This window comes from Phasianus colchicus, chromosome 7, assembly GCF_987193195.1.
Source record: "Phasianus colchicus chromosome 7, bPhaCol1.hap1.1, whole genome shotgun sequence".
NCBI classification, from domain to species: domain Eukaryota; kingdom Metazoa; phylum Chordata; class Aves; order Galliformes; family Phasianidae; genus Phasianus; species Phasianus colchicus.
In genome coordinates this window covers 27,066,162-27,084,460 of record NC_143442.1, presented here as the reverse complement: position 1 = coordinate 27,084,460, position 18,299 = coordinate 27,066,162, and the positions used below count along the sequence as shown (strand labels likewise).

General features: G+C 37.0%; 1 protein-coding gene across 1 annotated transcript in view; it reads right to left on the bottom strand.

The window, feature by feature from the left end:
* Nucleotides 1-32: 32 nt before the first annotated feature.
* Nucleotides 33-18,299, bottom strand: part of BOLL (boule RNA binding protein) — a 32,489-nt gene continuing 14,222 nt past the window's right edge. The window contains 7 exon segments of the mRNA XM_090144277.1: nucleotides 33-4,351; nucleotides 4,354-4,395; nucleotides 12,895-12,993; nucleotides 14,518-14,646; nucleotides 15,656-15,703; nucleotides 16,669-16,740; nucleotides 17,727-17,854. Coding sequence (XP_090000403.1) covers nucleotides 4,319-4,351; nucleotides 4,354-4,395; nucleotides 12,895-12,993; nucleotides 14,518-14,646; nucleotides 15,656-15,703; nucleotides 16,669-16,740; nucleotides 17,727-17,854 — 551 coding nt within the window. The 3' untranslated portion in view covers nucleotides 33-4,318.

The following is an 18,299-nucleotide window of genomic DNA, read 5'->3' as shown; positions in this document are numbered from 1 at the left end:
TTTACCTTCATACTCTATAAAGTTTAATCAGATAGATGACAACAATGGTTTATTTTAATGACTGCAGAAGCACAGTTTAATGACAACAGCTCATCAATTCCATTCTTAACATTTTTCTAAAACTGTTTAAATTACTCATCTGTGCTACAATAAACAAAAAATGACAATTAAAACAGTAGATAGGGACCAATGTATATGCATTAAACTCCCAGATACCAAACCAGAACTTTGTGAAATGCTAAAAACCACTATTTATTCTATTTCTAACCACTATATCGCACACAGAAAGAGCTTTGGATTTGTAAAGCTGCAAACAATTCTCTGAGACCTACACATGTGTTACCCATTTTTTATCTATGCACATCGCACTTAACAAGGCTGCATTAAATAGATCTTCTGTACCTGCAATACAGTATCAAATGTAACAACTGTGATTACATAAAACCACACATTTTAGAATGTGTTTTTAATTATCTGATTAAAAAACAATTAAATACAAATATTTTTAATGTACACACTTACATAGACTACAGCTCCATTGGTGAACAGAGACATAAAATGACCATGTGAGGCCCTCAAAATTAGTTTCAGTATTTTCTAATTATTTGTGGCTCAAGAAGTCCAAGGTGGCCTGGTAAGATGTGCACTTTCCCAGTACATCTCAGCAGCATATTAAATGTTGCTCATATACGAGCCACATATTACTGTTCTGCTTTCTGTATTTCCATTCAGACTTTCTACACTAAAACTGTATAGGATTGTACAAGTGTATCAAGACACTGACATTACATTTTTGATATTTAATATGATGATCCACAATGTGCATCTTTTAAAAAGGAAACGGACGTGAAGGAAATTGTATACCAGGTGCATTTAAACTACTGTAGCTGTTCAACATTTCAAAGCCACAAACCCATTCTACTGTTATTTTTACACTCAAAAACTTTCAACTCTATCACAACCATACAACTTCTTATATTTAAAAACTGCTAAAAAGAGGAAAACATTTTTAGAAAGCCATGTGTTCTGTCAGGTTTTGTTCAGTTACCACGGGAATGCAGTTTCTCATTGACTATTTTGAGAAATGAATATCAGAATAGTAATAATCAAACATAAGTATGCAAAAAACTAAACAGCTTACAGGGATGATGAATAGACTTCCAGTACTCAGGATCAGAAGCAGCAGGAACCCAAAACATTAAGCAACTGGAAAATTCTACTTAATGCATAAGCAAATCCCTGATCAAATACATAAAAATACAGGAGAGTGATAACTTTTGTAGCTCTTCTGTACGTCTAGGGGTAGTTAGTGTCACTTAGCACAATGCCAGAACTAGCATTTTGCCATGGATATGTAACATTAAACAAACAACAATCACTAGAAACACTGAGAAAGCTAACTCAGTAGAAAACAATACTGGCAGGGTCACTAAACTCTCAGGGAGTGAGAATCAGGGCGTTAATTCTGTTTGCTAATATGTGACAAGTAGTGCAAAGACTTGCTGCCAGCTAGTGCGCATCCAGGGAACACTGCCCTAATCTGCTCCAATCCCTCTTAACATGTGTAAGGCCTTACAGCTACAGACAAGAAACTGCAGAAGCCCTAAGGAAGCACTGCTGTTCTCCAAACCCCAAATCAGGACTCCAGTATCTGCACTTAACTGGATGACTTCAGTAAAGAATCACCGTATTATGATAACTTTAAGTGGTAGGACAGTAATAGTGTAAAATTTAAGAAATAAAAAAAAATGCTGAAAGCTGTGATGTCAAAATAATGCAATTTTAGGCACTTGTGAGAAAAAAATTATACAGTTCATTCTTAGTGCATCTCACCAAGGTATTCCTGCACAAACTACAAAAGCTGGTTACTGTGTTTCCATTATGTCTAAGGATTCAACTACAGGAAGCTTAGAAGTTCACTTCCTATTAACTGGTATTGTGCCATCATTGTTGGCAGACATTTTAAAGAGAGATAAGTTACAATATCATTGGAAAGCCCTCAATATTTCAACAGTTACTGGCAGTTGCTGAAGGAAGGCAAAATATTAGTGGTTCATCTTCTATTTTTTTTCCCCCTCTAGAGGTCTCAGATCAAATCTAAACATTGTTAAAAAAGGGTGACATAACCTTAACAAATAACATCTCCAGACTGAAGTTAGAGAGCATGTAAAAGAACACCTGGGAATACTTCTGTGCCCAATGCTGAATATGCTTCCAAGTGATCAAGTTCACATGCAAGTTAAAATGGAGTAAATGTTTTCGAAACAAAGGCCAGGAAATCAACTCATTTATCAATAATCTATCATCTGTCCCCAAAAATGGAAATAAATGACATTTTTTATTTGCATTAGATGCCACTTCATCTGACAGATGGACAAATGACTGCACTACAGTCGTACATTTTCAAGCAGTTAGTTCAGAAGACTTCCCCGATACAATACTTGATGTGAACTTGACCTCTTCCATCTCTAAGCCATTTTAGAAACAGGTAAGTCCTATTTGTAAACTGAAACTGCAAATGTCAAAAATAAGGATTTAGGACTAAATATTCTCAGCCTTGAGTCAAATGAGTTCTTGTTTCGTGACAGAACAAATAAGGCTCTAACAGAACACAGAACCTTCCTTTGACACCTTCAGAGTCACGCCAGCATTTACAACAATAACAAAACCATATAGAATTCTTCCACAGAAATGAACTATTGTTAGGATGCACCAACATTTCTGTAATTTTTATACTGACGAGTTCTAAAATCTAATTCTAAAATCTGTATCAAATAGAAATCAGTTGGACATTTTTGGCTGCACAGATTGGCTCAGAGACAGGACAAGCTACAGCAACTATTTTCCCCCTCAAAAACATGCAAACAAGTTGTAAGTATCTGATACTTGTTGGGTACAACAATCTCCCTGTTTCTACAGTAACAACTCTTTAAAAACAAACAAACAAGAAGTTGAAATCATATTGCCTAGATTTCTTTCCACCTAGCAAAACACGGAAAACACCTGCAGCAAACATACAACCAAGGCAGTAAATAAAATGACAGTATGTGGCATCTCCTTTCATATAATTCCAAACTAGTATAAGAACAGCACCTGACTCATCTTTTTTCCTGCATAACACAAAGAGATGCTACTGACTCTCAGAATCACCGTTAAGGTATTTACCTATTACACACAGTTCAGTGGCTGACAATAATGCCCACTGTGTAGGATCCCTGAGTGCTTCAGAAACAATAAACAAAAAACCACCACAACAACGAAAAAGCAAATTTCTACAGAGAAGATAAATTAAAAGCTCCAGGATATTATACAAACATTAAATAAAGTCATTATAGTTTCTTTTTCCTATTAAGTACAGTGAGGCTGTATCTTTGAAGAATGCAAGTTTTACAAAATATAAAAGGTATTCAAGGGGGTGAGGGGAGAAGCAAGGAGAAAAAGTCACTTTCTGCAGCTGAGGATAGAGAGCGTTCCATCTCCACTCATGACATTGCCAAGGAGTTCCTAAAGCCTTGCTCAGACAACAGAAAAATTACAGGCAGTAAGGGGAGGTTTCTAAACGGCCTTGTCAGAGAATTAAGTCAATTCTTGTCTTTTTCTATAAATTAAAAAACACAGCAGAAACCCAAATATATTGCTTTCTGTCTACAATAAAAACATCACCCTCCTACGAAAATAACCAATCATTAAACTAGTGGTCCAAACTTTCAAGTTATTACCCTCCAGCACTAAAATGACACACAAGTGAAGATACCTTATAAAAGCAGAGAATTCTGATTGAAAAAAAAAATCAGAAATAAACAAAAACTATTGCAATACAGATTTAAATAACCACATTTTAATCCATAGCAGGTAAATGCTGTTAGTACTGTGGAAGATGGTGTTTCCACCTTTACTAACAAATCTTTTAAATCTATATACTCCACAAACAAAAAGTAACTTTTCCCTTGAAAAATGGCATATTTTATTAAATCTATGTAAGTAATCCATATCTAAATAGTAGGCTGTATACTAGAAATTACAATTTTGTCCAGTGAGTATTTTTATTAAGAAAGACTATACAGAATAAAAACACAGTTTGGGGTGTTTCCCTGTCCAAACTGCAAAACCAAGTTTTCTTCCTTTACAAAAGCTAACGGCATTTTCATTTAGGCATATCCAGGCAAATGTTACAAGTCAGGAAGGACATTTCCTCCACGTGATAGGAACATCAGCAAATGGGATGGCTAAAAATCTATTTTACAGAATCTGTAGGTGAAGGTGGTGTAAGAATTTTATCTTCCAGTCTGTAATCTTTTGTAGGATGAAAATGGGGACTTCACGTATGCCAAGGTTTCAGACTCACGGAAATAATGGATGTGAAAAATTTCTTCTCACAGAATGCAACCTTGATTCCTAAAGAGAGAGGAAAAATGCTGTGTTGTTTCCTCTAGTTTGAGCTGTGTCTGAATTATTACATTAATAATGCTCTAACGAAAAATAACTGTTCATTTTGATATTGCATCAGCAAGACAGATGTGGTTCAAAAAGTAAAGACAGACTTCTATTAGGTATATAGGTGTGAAGCTGACAGTGGCAAAAAGAACCTTCACTTGTTTATAAGAACACTAAATGAGTTCAGATTTAATTTACCTAAAAAAAGTTTTGTTCACTGATCAGTTAGCCTTAGTGAAGTATTTTTATAATGTTATCATGCAAAACCATATTCTATATATGTACTCTCTATAAAAGCTCAAAACTCAGCTTAGCATTAGGTATTCCTAAGAACTGTTTTAATTTTAGATGTTATATAAACTTATATAATACCCGAGCACTTTAACATAGCTCTCTGCAGCCTATCTTTTTATCTTTCGTTATTCAACTATTAACACTGTCCTCTCCCTTCAAGCTCTGCCAGTTTCCTAACACTATCAGCTAATACTGTAGTTCTTATATTCCTATTAGGATATTCAATCAACCTTAACCTCAAGATTTCAGTTTATCATCATCTACTCAATCCAAACCATCTTGTGGACTTCCATCCCAAATTTCCAGGCTCTCAGGCTGTCTAGTACCAGTCTTCACCTAGAACCCATTTCAATCTTGCTTATGTCAGCAGAACTTCAGTTCCAAAATATTTCTTACTCTTTCTATAGCTTTGACTCCTATAAAAACATGGATGGCACAAAATGTTTTCTCCTCTGTACTGCCATGTCCCAATGTGATGGTGAAGACTTAATTTCACACTGATGGGACTTCATAAAAGTAATATCTGGGGACAAGTTTTACAGGCACATAAGCAGACAAAAAGTCACATTCTAAGCACATACCAAGCCCCAGCTATGTACTGTGGGGCTGTTAAAAGGCTATCACATAACAAACCAAAAAAAATTACTTTAACATGTGTAAAACGTGTATTTTTCCCTAACTGCATCTTATTAAAATACTCCATTTTTGAAGAGAAGTAAACAACTCAAAGCAGCACCTTTTTCACAGCAAGTTGAGCACTTGCTAGAGTGTAACTACGAATGAATACCAATCACCATATATCACAAAAGAAAAAAGGGAGGGAAGAAATTACACTGCTAATAATGGAAACAAACAGTTCCATGAACAAAAATCATATACTGAAGAGCTAAGAACTGCCCTTGTTGGTAAAGGAAAAGTAACCCACACATGCACTGAACTTGGAAAACTGAACAAGAAAGAAAATAACGATGGAATGAATATACAAAGAACTATCTCAGGAATTAATTACATGAATTCCATATGTCTGTTTTACATAAATATCAGAACATTTACAAATATGCAAAAAGCAGTTAAGTAGTACCACAGATTATGTTAAATTCTCCCTTAACGTGTTTTATTGTTTAGCTTCTTGTAAATATCAAGTATTACAATGAAACAACTGACCCTAAGCTTCACAACAGGCAGCTGCTAGCTGGTATGTTGATGATCTCAGCCACACTGGAAGGACTGGACAAGAAAATCAGAACAGGTACATTAAAGCTGCCCAAAATGCTTAATAGTGAATGCTCCACACTGCCTGTGAAGAGAGACAGAGAGAGAGAGCATACAGATCAGAAAAAGCAAAATAAGCCATTTAACTAGAATAAGAACAACCTATTAGAAAAATACAAGCTCGTTAAAAGAACACAGCAGGAAATAATGTGAGACAAAGCATGCCATCTGCAACTTGCTATGTTAATATAAAATTAACGAATATGGCTTTGGTGGAGTTCAACCTGTCCCTGTAAGGAGCAATAGACTGTGCTACAGTTGGTGACAAACCTGTCATTAATTGTGTGTGAGGACAACTTCTGTGTTATTCATGCTTCTGAGACTTAGGGAACTTAAAAGCTTTACTCTACCTTAACTACACTACACGTACTAATGAAAAAAACTTACTGGACTGAAAACATGCTTTAAGGTTATTTTTTGTTGCTATCGTTCCAGATGGAATGCCCTAAGTGCAGAGGTCGACATAATATAAAATTACTATACTTTTCCCAAAACGATTACACTAAGACTTCCACTTTAAAAGGTAACTTAGATATATATATATATGGATGCATATATACAACTATACGCTTATATAAACACATGGATACTTATGTGCATTATATGCACACTTAAAACACATTCTAGCTTATTACTGCAAAGAAAAATGAAGTGTTCCACGTTCAATTAAATTTACAGAACCATCAGTATCTGAGGCTGAGGTGTTAGCATCCTGCACCAAGATAACCAGAAGGTATCTGTGCACAAATACTAAGTCGACTACATTCCAAATGAATGCCCTAAATTCTCTTCTCACATTGGAAGATCTTTCTCTGGTTTTTGAGTTAGAGGCAATGCAATTATCTGCAATATCCAAGTGAACAATCTCTGATGTTTTAAAAACATTTTCTTACAGCAAATATAATATCTCCTTGGAAAGCTTTGAAATGATTATGGAGAGTAAAGAACAAAGTGGTGACAAAAACCAGACATACAAATCTGAAAACCAAATTATGTTTTTCTGCTATTGACAGGTTCTTGATTCAGAAGCCAGCAAATAGCATGTTCAGGAAAAAAAAAAAACCAACAACAAAACAAACAAAATCCCCTATGTTCCTACTTTTGTACCCTTCTATGAATTTCTACAAGATTTTCTGAAGGGTGAGCTTAAAATTAATTAATACCAAAGCTCTGTGCTCCATTCCAGTGCCCAGCACTTTCAGTTTCCACCAATGGGATTAGGGAAGACCAGCTGGCTATCAGCTAAAACTGTGAGGATGGACATAGAGATGAAGTAGATCAATTTACGCCCCCTTACAGTACACTTCCAAGTTCAGTGAAAGAGAAAGCCTCCTAAGGCCCTAAAACATCTCTCACAGGAAGACACTGTATCATTACATACTTTCAATGTTGGCCAAAATATTCCACTGGATAAAAAACCATAGGGACAGCAAAGATACACCCCCTACAAAGTTCACAACAGTTGGAAAAAATGACTGAGAAGAAACAAAAGCATGAAATAAATTAACAAAACCCATTCACCTATCCATCCCCACATGGCACAACTTTTTTGCATCTTCACTTGGTTTTTGTAGACGGTAACAATCAGTTCCCTGTGCCTCATCAGTTTCCCTCAAAGTAATTTTCCCTGGTCTGGAACCAGAAGCATTTCAATTTTCCCTTACTGGTGCTACTGTTACCATAGGCTACACAGATCTCTCTCCCAAAGACAAATCCGTATCTGCCCTCTAGATGCAATCAAGCATTGATCCCCTTATTACCAGAGGTAATACAAGATCTACAGAGAGAAAAGATGATCAAGGGGAAACTGCTAGTATACTATATTCAAACTGAATACTGGTATTAAATACCAAATTTAGATCTAATTATCACTTACTTTCAGAAATTCGGCAGCTTTATTCTAGTTTTAAGAGCAATACAAATTCTGTACCAAAAAAGTGACATTGGGAAAATACTATGTAAACATTATTTGTCACAACAGAGAAAATGAAGAACAAACTGGAGCACCACCAGAGCTGAAACTCTGTTAACTGTTAAATAAATGCTTTACAAGACGAATGAACAGAGTTCTTACACATTCACAACAGCAATGGAAACACTGGCTCAGAAGTGCATGACTTTCTTCCTTGGTAAATATTTCATAGGTTCTGGTTGTTCACCTTTGTGGCTTCATTAAAGTACGACTGCAGTGCACACTCTCTCAAGCTACATTTGAAAGTACTATGTTAACAGTGCCAAAACTACCCAGATAGTGTCTGTTAGCCACTCTCACTGTGCGACTTAAAGCTCCTAGCAGAAATAATATTAAAGCATATGTTTAATCCTAACTGAATTCCTATTGCACTGGAGACAACAAATTACTTTCAATACAATGCCTGTATACTAGAATGTGTTACATCTCCGACAAGCCACTACTTGTTATTTTTCAAGCAGCAAAGATACACTTGCTGGTGTATTTTACCAAGAATGCAGTCAGCAGGCTATATTTTTCTGCAGCTGTGAAGCAGGTGGTAACGACACAACCACTTACTTAACACACACCAGCCTGCTCTCAACATTTGCTCTTTTATTTCCTATCTCTGTTGAGTGTCCAGCCATAGAGATAGACAACACCAACTGATACATGCACAGCACATTCAAAACTATGTGAAAAGTAAAAGTGAATGGAGAATTGTGTTCCAGAACTATCAGTTACTAAATATAGTTAAAAACCAAACAAATAATTAAAAACTGCCAGAAATGATTTGACACGATCCAGTAATAAATAAAATCATCAGAATTCTGCCAGTCATTATAAGGTTCTGAAGATATTTGTGAAGCTGTTTCCCTGTTATCCCTGGTGTAGGGATCCTGCTTTGGCAGGGGGGTTGGACTCGATGATCTCTGGAGGTCCCTTCCAACCCCTACGATTCTGTGATGCTGTGAAACCTGAATAGAACTTAGTTTCAGTTATAGTCTCCAATGGAAAACTTCTGAGAAAACAGGTGAGATTGAGCAACAAATACAATGAAGGAATGGACAGGATTAGCTGCTCCAAGCTTAATCAAGCTTCAGCCTGCACTGCTAACACAACTACTTGCTCCACGCTATCCCAAACTTCCAGTGTAAGTACCAGAGCTTGTGCAATTGCCTGACAAACTGGTCTGAGGAATTAACACAAGTTTAAGCTAGTGCATTCTGTGTAGTGGGAATGAAGAATCAAATTTAATAACATCAGTTCCCTGACCTGTTTTAACACACTGCCACACAAAAACTTGTACCAGCACAGGAAATGGGTGATATGGAAAAAAGATTGAGTTCCTGGGTTACACCAGCTTCAGCTGTGTGTGAAATTACTGCTAAAGCTGTGAAAAGAGCTTTATATAACACTGCATCACAAGATAAATGAGTATGAGCTCATTTCCTATGCCATGGTAACTGTTCAAACACGCTTTACCACGCAGACATACCCTATGGTCAATTAACATGTCATCACTTATTGCTAAGTAAATTACTTTGCTATAAGGAAAAGCCTTGGAACCGTGCTAGTTACTGTGCAAGAGAAAGAGCTATCTCATGTTATAGATGCATCTTGTAATTTACTTCACACCACCTTGCTCTTTAGGGCTAGGAGAAACAATATGTCAGGTATCAAGGAAAAATCTTTCTTTTGTGTTTGATACAGTAAGGATGCATTTGTTTTTTATTCTGAGAGTACTGATATCAATTTTTTCTTTGTTTTAGTGTCTTAATATGATGAGAAAATGCAATGTAAACTCAGTATTATAGTCACTGTGTTATGCCCACTTTCCTTAAGTGTCTAAGTGTATGAATTACTCAGGATTACTATTTCTGAATTCATATCCAGCTTGTATTTTCTTTTTTTAGTTGGAGTAATTACATTTTATTTCCAGACAACTCTTAATGTTACAGCCCCCTCTACTGGCTATTTTAGTAGATACTGTTACACAGTAATTGGAAAAAGATTATTCTCCAGAGAAATTTAAAACAATATAGGTGCAGGCTTTGGAGCAGTCCCTATTCATTGTTATTTGTAGCTGCAGCAAGTATATTTACTGAAGAAATACTGTCGTATCAAGTAAACCTACTAAGACATTTAATCCCTTCTTACGATGCAAGATCTAGGCTAGATTCAATTTCACAACTTTTGATAACATCCTTAGTGCTGTTCCAAAACTTATGCCTCCTGTTTTATTATGGTGGCCCACAACATCAGAAGTAGATGTGGTCTGGCAGTGGGACTGGACCTTCCCACCAATACTCCGTTACATTTTATTGCTGTGTGACAGATGACAGCAAAGGGGCAGCCTGACAAAATGGTGCCTGACACAGAAGAGCACATAAAGCAAAGGTAAATAGCTGAATTCCTCCACTTCGAAAAAAAATGGCACCAACATTCATCGATGCTTGCTGAACATTTAAGGAGACCAAATAATGGATGTGAGCACAGTGAGAGGCAGACAGTGCATTTCAGCAGTGGCAACAGCTTGTCACCTCTGCTGGTACAGAATTTTTACATATGACATGTAAAAATTCTTGGACACTCTTGTCCAAGATGGACACTCTTGTCCATCACTAGAAAAAAAGGATACCTAACTGTCATAGAACTGTAGAACGGGTTGGAAGGGACCATAAAGATCTAGTTCCAGCTAGATCCTGCCACAGGCAATGCTGTCAACCACTAAATCAGATACAATATCACGTTGGCCAGGGTCTTATCCAACCTGGTCTTGAACATCTCCAAGGAAAAGGCATCCATAACTTCCCTCAACAGCCTGTTCCAGCAGCTCATCCTTCTTTCAGTGGAAAATTTCACTCTCACATCTAATCTAAATTCCCCTTCTTTTAGCTTAAAGCTACTCCTTTCTGCACCTAAGCTCTCTTCAAGTTCTGGAAAGTTGCAATGAGGTTTCCCCTGAGCCTTCTCTTAATGAAGCTGAACAAGCCCAGCTCTCCCAATCTGTCTTCACAGGAGAGGTGCTCCAACCCTCTGATCATCTTCATGGCTCTCCTCTGGTCCCACCACAAAAGCTCCACATCCTTGTCATGTCTGAGGTGCCAGACCTGGATGCAGTACTCCAGATGGAGCCTCATAAGCACAGAGTAGAGAGGGACAATCCTTCACCCTGGTGGCCTCCTCTCTTTTGATGCAAGCCAGGATGCAGTTGGTCCTCTGGGTCACAAGCACACACTGCTGGCTCATGTTATTTGTTTAATTTACCAGAACCCCAAGTCCTTTCTGATGATGCTACCCTTAAAGGAGCTCTCCCAGACTGTACTCATACTTGGGATTGCCCTGACCCAAGTGCAACACAATACACTTGGCCTTGTTTAACTTTATTAGGTTTACATGGACTGTTTTCAGGTTCGCTCAGGATAGCATCAGGCCCCCCAGATAGCATCTCTTCCTTCTGTTGAACTAAATTACTCCCTCAGCTTGGTGTTTTCTGCAAACTTGCTGAGGGTGCACTTGATTCCATCATCTATGTCAAGACGGAACCCTGGGGGACACCACTCAATGCTGGCCTCCAGCTAGATAGAGAGCCATTGACCACAACACTCCTACTGTGACCTTCTAACCAATTCTTATCCAAAAAATAGCCTGCTCTTTTAACAAATCTCTCTTCCATTCAGAAATAAAGATGTGTAGGACCACGTCAAAGGCCTTGCAGAAATCCAGATATACAACACCAGTTGCCAATTCTTTGCCCACCAGTGCAGTCACTCCACCATAGAAGGCTTTGGTGAGCCACAATCTGCCCTTGGTGAAACCATACCGGCTGTCTCAGATCACCTCCTTGCCTTAACACATTTTCCAGGAGGATGTGTTCCATGATCTTTTCAGGCACAAAGGTGAGGCTCTCTTCTGTAGCTCCCCATCTTCCTTTCTCCCTTTCTTAAAAGTGGGAATAGTGTTTCCCTTTTTCCAGTCACCAGGGACTTCACCTGACAGTCGTAATTTTTCAGATATGACAGAGAGCAGTTAGGCAATCACACCAGCCAGCTCCTTCAGGACTCTGGGATGCATGTCATTTGGCCCCATAGACTAATACACGTTCAGTCTCATGAGACAGTCTCAGACTTGCTTTCCTCTTGACAACTGCTACCCCAGCCTCAACTTACTGGTTCAAGGATACAAGGTTCAGGAACGTGAGATAAATGACAAGTGTGGCTGCCAGTGAAGATTGAGACAAAGAACTCAGTGAGTACCTCAGCCTTTTCTATATGTGTTATAGCAAGATAGTGACTATGTTGAAAAATAGCGCTTAGTAGCTGAAAATTTGCTCTATCATAGTAACATTGTGGGCCTTGTATCTGTTGCAGTTTCCATGGAAATAAGTAGGAGACATAACTTTCAGAGCAACCTATGTAATTTAGGCAAAAGGTTCTCAAACCGACACTCAAGCAAAACCTTGTATCAGGTGATACAGAAAAATCACTTTTTAGAATGCCCATTCAGAACCAGAACTGTACAGAGAAGACACCTCTGTAGGTGATCAATCTAAACAGTTTTTCATCCTGTTCCAAAACTCCACCTTGCCATAACACAAGGTGCTTGCCTAACGCTGTAAGCAATGACTTCAGTTTCTCAAGATAAAGAGACAAAGACAAGAATTCTTAACAATAATTTTTTCTCAAAATATACCTTCATTTCCAGTTCTCTAATTCATGTATCACAATAACTAGTCTTTTTTTTTTTTTTTTAATTTCCACAAGCAGTTTCAAAAAAAAAAAAAAGTAATCACTATGCTCTCTCTTTAAGAAAGCCTCATGTGAAGAAAAAAAATCACTTTCTCTGAAGCATTACCATTTTCCTTAATTATTAATCCATTAATAAAAGACTCTGATCCTTTCCCCTCTTCCTGACCCCCTTCTGAAGACTACCATGCTTACTTTAACTTGCTTAGTTTGACTCACAGGTGCAGGCATGGCTATAGCATTCTGGGCAAAAGGCTGGTGAGGGGGTGCTTGAACTCCATGATCAGAAAATGGCTGGAATAAAGAAGAAAGAAAAAAAAAAAAAACCAGAAATGAGCAGAAAAGTATATATATATTTTTTTACTCCTGAAAAACTTTCACACTAATTTAGACCCCTTAACACTTCAAACTGTGGTCTAACATAAACATGCAAACCATAAACAACTGTTTAGAAACCAAAAACTCGATATTTAAACTTAAGTCTTCCTCGCTGTATCAAAGTTAAGTAAATATAATTTATTTAAATCATTGTCAGGTCTTCATCTCTAAGCTACTTCACTTAGATAAGTGCCAGAAAGCACTCTTGCAGCAGAAATCCATTTCACTCAGCTCTAACTGGAACCAAGTTTAAGTGTGTAGATTAGCAAAGTGTAATAATGTTGGGAATTCTGTTTCAGACTATTTACACTTAAATTATACAAAGGCCTCTCTTCAAATTTTACATTGTCTTCTGCATTTCCACATGATGCTTCTTTTAAAACTAGCAAATGATACATCTGTGAACTAAGAGCACAAAACAACCAAATGTTCCTTAATGAATTTCATGTTTTTCTGCTTACTGTTCCTATACTCTAAATTTCTCTCTATATAAATTAATAACTATGTGATTATATCTAATTTATGAAATACAAGAGGTAAAACAATGACAGTGGGATTCATGATTATACACTTAATACTGACATTTATGCATTTTACAAAGGGAGAAAAACCCCAACACCAAAGCCTTGTTTTATTCACAAAGAATTTTTGAAGGGAAATTATGTGCATCACAATTTCTCACCAAACATGTATGGAGTATCAGTTTTGGGACTTTTCTCTTGTAGCAATAAAATTCTCCTCAACTTTAAAAAAAATACTTGATTACTGCCCTAATTTACCATTTACTCTGATATCCCTGTTAAGGAGAACTGAATTAACAAAGCAGAAGAATAGCATTTATAACATATTTTCAATTTTTTAAAATAAGACTTTCTGTAGCCAGTTATTGTCATTCTTCATACCCAACCATAGCATTACTGTATGTAAGCAACATCTTGAAATTAGAACAGTTATTGATTCAGAAGCAAGAAAAGCATAGCAAGGAAAAGCAGAAGAAACTGAGGTCACTCAACTACTCTTAATTCACCCCAGTCTCCAGAATATTCAGGAACTAGTCTATACTTGCATGGAAAAAGCATGTGACAAAATTGACACTGTTTGAGTAGATTAATTCAGCACTGTGATGGACTCCTGTTTGTTTTTGTTTTTTGTTTTGTTTTTTTTTTTTCAAATAAAATGGTTTGACTATCTCTTATACTGCTGTCTGTCAGATACCCTGTGACCCTCTAAGGTACTCCAGAATTAAGGCATCCTCCTAGAAAATGGAAGAGATATTCTAACCATAAGACAACTCAAAACAATTAGCACAGAAGCAGTGCAGTTTGAGGGAAACTAGAGAAACAGTTGACCCAAGTGCTCTGAACTACCTGGGCTAAAGCTTAGTGTGTTTTTCAACTGCAGATAAATGCTACGACAGAATAAAATTGTTCATAGAAATACCTCAGGAACTGCAGCTTCCACTAGAAGGAAAGGAGAAGGTACGCAACCACCTTCCTGGGCAATCCCTACTGGTTGATAAATAACTTCAGATGGGTGCAGATAAAACAACGAAGGTGAAGAGGTTGGAGACTGAAATAAAACACAATGCTTCCATAAACCATTTAATTCTTGCACTATTTCTAGCAAATCTTGTTTTACTGTCATTTTTGCTACATATAAACAAAGTTAAAACTTTTCATGAAAGTGTCAAATTTAGCTTTGCTAATCTAAGGAAAGTAGCTGATGGGGAGTACTTAGTGAAGATGGATAGCAGAAAAAAAAAGAAAGCTGTCCCTTAAGCTCTTTTTAAAAAAGTTTTTCATATTTCATTTACATTATAAATAACATCGTTGAGGATCCAAAATTTAGAACAACATAACTCATAATTGATGCACATCAAACCTAACAATTTGGCACTTAGATTTCCTAGCAGCAAACTGATACTCACAGTGAAAGTGATCGTAGTAAGAACATGACTGGCCAGTACTGAAGTTATAAAGACACACTTCAATAGTTCAACAGTCCTGGTTATTCTTTCAGCTTTAAATTCTAAATTCCCTCAGCAACAAGTTCTCTATGTTAAGAGCCTCTGCTACACAGATCAGAAAATTGTGAAGTATATCCCCCACAGAATATCACAGTCTTCCTCCTACTTCAAGGGCCTGGGTCTAATTTTGCCATACTTGCATGCCAGCTTCTACTACTACTAAACTAGTAAAATGTCTGTTATTATCAGGTAATGAGCTAGTTAATAGTCATTTCTCCTATCAGGCATAACGTGGTAGTTTATACACACTTCTGAAAATCTCTTTGATAAAGTAATAAAAACCCCTGCCATAGGAATAAGGGAAGACGCCTCCCTTAAAAGTAGTTTACACTTTATGTTTCAATAAATGCTACATTTTGTCTTCTATTCTACTAGTGCTGCAGATACACTGATAAAATATAGCTATTTCAACAGTGCTGCAATTAGTAATTCTTGCATTTCATCTGCAGACAAACTTAAAAGCACTTGATAAGAACACCCTACCTTTAAATTAGCTGGAAACTAGTTAAAACTAGTCTAGGGTAAAATGCTAGAACTATGAATGGTGTTTACCTGTGAAACAGACCACTGCCACTGACCTGGAAGACACTGTGTTGGTGCCTAAATTCAAGGACACAAGAAAGATATTACTTACATAATTAAAAACATACGTGAAGACATACACCTTCCTCACATATTAGAACCAAAACCACCCCAAATCTTCATTCAAACCTTATTAAAAGGAACAAATAAGTCCTCAATTCAAGAAGTTTCTCTACTACCACTCAGCTGGGCATTTCATAATAATGAATAACGAAGCATCTAAGAAATGTGGCTACTTAAAAAAAGACACCCAATAGAGTTAACTTTCCAGTATACATGACAAACTGCCTAAGCTCAGCAGTGGGCTGCCACTTGTTAAGGGACTGCAAAACAGACATATCAGGATAACAATTGAAATGGCTTCGCTAAACCTTAAAAAGGATAAAGGAGTCATGATGTAATTATTACTGGCTACAACTACGTATTGGGAGGGTATAAATATGTGCAAGTCAGACTCAAAGGTGTTCAGAGCACAAGAGCTGATGAACATCTATTAGAACTCTGAAAATTCTCAATACACAAGGAGAAAAAGCAAACAGACAAAAAAAAAGCCCCTAAGCCTTTCACTAGGAGAAAGATCATCTACTGGAAGAGCTTGTCCAGATAGGATGTGGAATATCTCTTGCTGGAGTCTTATAAAATTGAACTGGACTAATTTTGGAGATTCTCCACCTAACCAGTACTGCTCTGAGCAGGAGTTTGTCTTAGAACAATTAAAAAGTCTTAAGAATGGTACTAAGCCAGTTTTCTAGCAGGCAAGAAGACACCAATTTATTCAATTTCCATGTAATTAAATAGGAAGGTAGAAACTGTATTCTCTGGGGAGGGGGAAAAAAAAAAGTCTTCAATGAAATTGAAATCTGTTTTACAGAATTTTTTATTATTTTTAAAGAATAAACTGAACTAAGATTGTGCTGCAAACAAAACTGCACAGCTGACTGGAAAGAATACTGCTGCTCTGAAACTCATTTGCAAACAGATACCTGATAATGGCAAGTAGGAGGCTGATAAACTGGTTGCGTTACCACCACAGGTGAGCTGGAAACAGTGCGTGACTTGAAAAGACAAGAAAGTTACAAGTCAGTGCAGCAATTTCATCATTTGTCGCTTCTGTTAAGACCCTGTCTTAAATACTATATGCTGAGTTGTATCTCCCACCCTTTAAAAAATTGGACTGACCATATTTTAACCTTCGTTTAGATTCTTCATGATCATTACTTGCAAGGGGGCCTACATTACAGATGAAGCAAAAACCCATCTTATTCTCATAGTAAAAAGTGCTTTCTGGAATTGGTTAAGCTCACCCATTATATCCTGACTATATGTACATCCCTGTAACAATTTTAGCCAATATAAATTATCAATGATCTATTCCTATCCCCTCATAGTCCCACCCCTATCTTCCATTTTCCAAGTCCTTTCCTTACACCAGCCCCAGCACTCATCCGGTTAGGCGGTGATTCAGTTTAAGGAACTGAACTAGCTGGAAACTGCTTTTCATTTTTGTAGGGTCAGAAAAATATCAATGAAAGAAAGGGGTCAATTTCCCCGTGCCCCTTAAAGCCAATTAATTAATCTACTGCATTCTTCCTCCTAAAATAAGCAGCACTCTTGGACAGACAGAAGGAAAAAAAGGAGTATGGATGGAACAGTGCGTAAAATTACTTAAGTTTTAGCATTGAGTTCTCCTTTTATATTCAACATATCAGCCACTGCAGCCAGGAACACCTCACTCATGGAACAATAATAAATGAAGCCTATCAAGGATCATAAGCATCAACATATCCCCAGTAACAAAACTTCTGGGGCTATGACCACACTGATTCTGAATGAATTCTGTCCCATTCAGTCACATCGAAGCAAAGCCCTCGCTATAAGAACAATAAACTTAAGTAACGTATTTTTAATCTGAATACAAGAAGGAAACAATTTAAATACCAAAGATAAGGTGTAGCAGGAGAAACTGGAAGTAGAAGAGACTTGGAAACTCTGCATTCATCACCTCAGTAAAACAATATAAACAAAAAAATCAATTACTTACTGGCCACGGCTGCTGAACAGAAGCAACTTCAGGAGTATGAAAATAAGCCACTCCATTATGGTAAATATAAGGATATCCACTTGAAGTTGTTAAGTACATTGTACCACCTTCTGGTATCACATTAGAACCTGAAATTATTTTTTAAGATGAGTTACTTAACAGTATTTGTTGACCAATGCAAAAGCCATAAAGAAGAAGGAAAGATCATTTCTGATCTAAAGAAACCCAAAACATTCAAAGGAAAGAACATGGGAAAGAGCGTGTCTTGTGCCACCTCAACTCCCTCTCAAACAAAGAATCACAGGCTGATGCTGGGGTAGATGGGAAGGGGTACAGAAGATAACATGCATATTGATTACTAAACACAGACAACTCCAATTACCAGCAAATAATTTTTTTTATAATCTTCAAATGTCCAAAGGTAACTTCACATTGTGGGAGATTTTCATTGGTAACCTCCACATACTCATATTTAGCTGAAACAGGATCCAAGCACTAAAAACAACAGAAGGATTTCATTATAAAAGGCAACCTGATTTCTCAAAGCACAAAAATTGTGTGATGGCACATTTC